The sequence below is a fragment of the Cucumis melo genome, chromosome 7, assembly GCF_025177605.1.
Source record: "Cucumis melo cultivar AY chromosome 7, USDA_Cmelo_AY_1.0, whole genome shotgun sequence".
In the NCBI taxonomy this organism is placed as follows: domain Eukaryota; kingdom Viridiplantae; phylum Streptophyta; class Magnoliopsida; order Cucurbitales; family Cucurbitaceae; genus Cucumis; species Cucumis melo.
This window is the reverse complement of record NC_066863.1, coordinates 6,274,045-6,279,057: the sequence shown is the minus strand read 5'-3', so window position 1 is coordinate 6,279,057 and position 5,013 is coordinate 6,274,045. Positions and strand designations below refer to the sequence as shown.

The window sequence follows — 5,013 nt, the reverse complement described above, 5'->3', positions numbered from 1 at the left end:
AGCTTGTTGCTAATCAACTGCTTTTTCTTTCACACATAAACTGCAAGTGGCTGCTAATCATTTCTACATGATTTATTCATTTGCATTATCCATACACCAACCATTTATTGGAAATGGTTAAAATTCATTATTTTCACATGCGGATGAGGCTTTCCTTCGAAGTACAGAGAGAAATATTGGAATCAAATGAATAACGTCACTTTATTAATATGAAAGAAGTACATTATATTTATCTTTTCTACTTTGGTAGAACTTTTGGAGAAGAATTTAGTGATGCATCTTTTCATTTGAATTTTAGCTGATACAACCCCCTAAAGTTGGGATATAAACTTTCTCTCTCAATCTTTCTCAACCATGCTTATAATGAACAGAAGAACAAAATTAAAATCGATTCCCAACCATTAAAAGTTGTGTTTATGTTCAACTTTAGTTGCATTTTTCATAGAGATTACATGTGGTTCCATTCGTATGAAATTCACAAAAGGAAAACTCTAGCTAGTGAACTCTCTCCGCAATTGGTTCAACATTGCATTTCTCAGTTGAAAATATCTAGAAGTTAATTTCATTATGATGGATATCTGTCAAGTTTATGTCATTAACTGTAAAGTTGATTTGATCAACCAAACAGAGTAGAAAACGAGTATACCTCGTATATTCACGTCAAACACAATCTGAATGAAGCAACAGACATGAGACATGACATCAGAAGAACTATACCGACGTATCCCAAAGTCGAAAACGAGTTATTTAGCCACAGAATTCACCTACTAGGATTTCCCTGTGTTTGATTGTGGTGCTGAAATGGTGTACAGGGACTTAAGCTGCCTGCTTATGAGCTTGCTGTCATGGAGAGCTAACTGAAGCTGCAAATCATCAGACCACCATTGTTCCAATCCATGAGCTTCAAGAAACTTCTGCTTTCCTTTTGACATTACAAACAACTTTGCTGCTGCCGCCGCCGCTACTGCTCTCCCATTTGTGGTATTAACATTCTCTTTCCCTTCATTACTTTTCTCTACTTGATCTGATTTTTCAGTATATGAACAGCATATATAATCACTATTATTTACATATAAATGAGGAACCCATTTCCCAATTCCCACCCCAGGATTCTTTAATCTGTTTAGATTCGATACCCAGCTCTTTAAACCAGTTACTCCATATGATTTTTCTTCTTCAATATTGCTGCTGTTCTCTGTTGTTTCACTCCCTGAAGGAATCATTGATTTGATTCTCTTCCAAGCAAATTCTGCTTTTTCTCCAATGTTTCTCAAACTCATAGCTACTGAAACAGAAGGAGGATTGAACAAATGAGTTTCAACATAAATTCCTTCTTTAGCTAAGGCTTTTCCGACTTGTAGAGCAAACCCAGCACCTAAGGAATGACCAGCAACACAAACATTGTTGCTTCCGTAACTCTCAGCAACTGATTTCAAAGCTTCCAAAGCTACATTAAACCTGACAGAACCCTTTAGGCTTTCCCAAGCGAGGAACCGAAGGTCGTCCTCGATATCCCTGCGAATTGTTGGGCTTTTGAGTAATGTCCCTCTTAAGGCCAAAACTGCCCTTGGTGCACCACTGGGTCTGATGAGTACTAAATCGGCCATGGCTGCAGACCTATCCCATTCTAGTATTGCACCAAATATTGATCCATCCCTTTCATCAATTAAGGTTTGAACTAGCTTGTATTTGAAGGGGATCCACCATTTGGGAGCTAGAGCATTTTCTTTGTTGCTTCTGTTCTCTTGTCTGTCTAGTTCAAGCAAGTAAACTGCTTGAATAAAACAGGCCATAACAGTTCTTTTGTAATTCCCATCCTTCCTGCAGCAAAATTCTTCATTTGGTTGAACATGCATAACATTATAAATTTTTAATTCATTAAAATATTCTTTAATCCCAAAATCAAGCTTAGTTCAACTAGCCTCCATTATATACTATCAACTAAGAGTTCTATGGATCAAATCCTCCACTACCGTATTGTTGAAATTAACAATAAATAAATAAACATCAAGTTATACTCTTAAACTTAGGGGTGTATCTATTTCAAAAGTTGTATAAATTAAAATCACAAATTAGTAATTGTATCAATTTAAAATTTGAGCATGCATAAACATACCAATTCACATCCCCTTCCAAATTTCAATCAACCAATTTTATAGGAAACTTATGGACCAAGAGTCTAAATTGATTCATTTACGAAAGTTAGGAGGCTTAATTACTATACTTATAAGTTTCACTTTTCCAAATGGAAAATAAACATAGGATGATTGATACAATTATTAGCTCATGTTTCGCCCCAAAGTTTATAAGTATAAGTTCCTATTTTCAAAAATAAAATAAAATAAAATCAATCAAGATGGTTACCCCTGAAAAATCAGTCCTATAACCATTTCCAATTCATCCCCTTCAGCATCAATAAACCAAAATTTTCAAACATTGAGATTCTCAAAGATCTTTGAGTAATCAACAAATATCTTGCATACAAATTTCCAGTCCAAATACACTGCCTAAACTCACAAGATCTACATGAGAACTCAAATTCTTAGACCATTTTAAGCCAATTGATGGATGTTAAGTATTGAATTATATTGAGTGCTGTATTTAGAAATAACAGAATGAACAACAATGCAAAATTTCAAAATCTATCAATTTATTTACGATAATTTTCCCTTATTATTAAATATTAAAATATCATTTTGCTCTTTAATATTTAGAAAAATGTTCAATATTCCACTTACAACCAACCTTAAAATAATCATTGTTATAAAAGAAAAAGGCAAAATTTTCTACTAGCCTCCCTCTACCTCTACACATTTTGAAAATACATTTAGTATCCTTTTTTTTCTTGAGGAAAATTATGGCCATTATTTAACCTTTTTTTTTCCTTCACAAATATTAATTTGGAAGGAACAAATTTAAAATTCAATTGAGTAGATAAACTGAAATAAAATGAAATATTTTTTCTTAAAAAAATACAGGGCCGTTATGGTAATTTAACCTAGGAAAATTTAGCCCATGATGAAGCTCAATGAAGAAAAAAGAAAAAAAGAAAAAAAAGGGGTAGTGAGGATGATGAGAAGAAATGGTTAGATTTTGAAGTAGAAAAGATGAATTAAGTTACCAACTGGAATTAATGAGGTCTCGCCAATTAGGAGAAGTAACATTTCGAGGTCCAGATACATGAAAAGCATACGGATGAGACTCTGCCGCTGCCAACGCCGTCGTGGTCTTTGCGGGTGTTAGTTCCGCGGCATCACAATTTGCCATTAACCCTCTCTTCTTCTTATTCTTTCTGTGGTTGGGGTTGAGAGAGGGGGAAATGAAGGTAACTAAGAGAGTGAGAAAAAAGAAAGAGAGTGTTTGAGGGGAAAGTTTTGGGAATTTGGTTTATGGGAACACTTGGAATCGGATTCTATTTGTGGAGTTCTTAAAATATTTTCCTTTTTCTTTATTTGAATTGGAATAATATAATACAATATAATAATGATGCCGAAACGCCTGGCTTTCGTGGTTCTTCAACGGTCATATTTTCATGTTCCTTAATTCTCTTCTTTTCCTTTTCGTTAAATGACCAAACTACCCTTCCTCATTCTTTTTCTTTTCTTTTCTTTTTTCCTTAGACCGTTAATTATTTTAAACTGATAATATATCAATTTAGATATAAATTTTGAATCCTTCACGGTAAAATATTTACACACAACAATTTCGTAAATGAAAAAAACTACATATCTACAATAGAAGATACAAAAAATGTTTCATCAACCATGTCGTTAACAACTTGCTTAATATATTTGGTTTTAGATTTGAAATGCAAACTCTAAACAATTTATTTTTTAAATCCTATCATTTAATTTGGTTATACAATCTACCCAAATATAAATTATTTGACTTTTCAAAATTTGATACACGATTGTTTAGATTTGGCTAAATGATTTTTTTTTTTATTTTTTCGATCACGATCATTTAGATTTGTCTATACGACCATTTATTTTTTTTACACAATTGTTTAGATTGGCTATACACGATTTTTTAGATTAAATGATCTTTTTCAAGATTATTTATACACGATCATTTGGATTTTGTTATTTCTTGTATACGTTCCTTTAGATTTCGTTATCCAAATCTAAAATATTGATAGAAAAGTAAAAGTAAAAAGTAAAATATTGATAGATAGGTTACACCCTTAAATGTAAACGATGTAAAAAAAAGTAAAAGAAGAAAGATGATAGAAAAAATTGCAGCAAAGAGGGAAGAAAGACCGAAAGGAAAACCTAAAATATTTATAAAAAAAATGGCTAATTTCATGCGCTTGGTTATAGGGATCGTAAATGTTTTAGTGGTTTGTTATATTTATAACATTTTTCCTTATATTAGTTTAAAAGGTAATTATTGTATCAATTTAAACCATGAATTTTTTACAAACGATTTAAACCTTCTATTATGTTTTATTTAGACACGTTTATATAAGTTTATAGTTTTAATTGGTATTCTTATGAAAATTCAAAGTTTAAATTGATATAATCATTAGTTTAAGGTTTTAATTGATAATATCCCCTAAAATTTTGAGTTTAAATTGATACAATTATTAATTTAGGGTTTAAATTGATACAACTTCAAAGGTTCAAGGATAAAAATTGATATTTTAATATTGTTCGCTCCACTAGCTTTTGTCTCTCAGTGTCAATGTTGGCTCAATAGAGTGCTTCCACTATCGATGTTCTTTCCAATCTCTACGCAATTCATCGCTACACTGGAAATTCTCTCTGCCCCTACCATACTTCACTTGGTAGTTTCCGCCGCTTGTCAATGATCCATTTTTTTAAAGTATAATTGGAGGTAAGGAGGTTCAAACCACTAATTTACTACTAATATACTCATATGTCAATTGGATTATACTCCATCTTACCATTAAATGAAAACTTAGTCCTAAATCTTAAATTTAGCCATTTAAAATTGCTTTCCTTCATTTCAAAACTTATAAAAAAAATACTTTATTTTTTCAAAATTAGACAA

General features: G+C 31.8%; 1 protein-coding gene across 5 annotated transcripts; it reads right to left on the bottom strand.

Annotated features, from left to right (window-relative positions):
* Positions 1-374: 374 nt before the first annotated feature.
* LOC103503049 (GDSL esterase/lipase At4g10955) lies at positions 375-3,456 on the bottom strand. 5 transcript variants are annotated; one of them, XM_008467219.3, is made up of 2 exons: positions 3,122-3,456; positions 375-1,821 (listed from the first exon to the last, which is right to left on the bottom strand). In XM_008467219.3, exons 1-2 carry the CDS (start codon positions 3,265-3,267, stop codon positions 768-770), a joined length of 1,200 nt encoding a protein of 399 aa, XP_008465441.1. In that variant the 5' UTR covers positions 3,268-3,456; the 3' UTR covers positions 375-767. The 5 variants fall into 5 exon arrangements, with proteins under 5 accessions (XP_008465441.1, XP_050944099.1, XP_008465442.1 ...); XM_051088142.1 differs by having other exon boundaries at positions 375-1,817; positions 3,126-3,280; XM_008467220.3 differs by having other exon boundaries at positions 375-1,834; positions 3,122-3,271.
* Between the last annotated feature and the right edge of the window lie 1,557 nt (positions 3,457-5,013).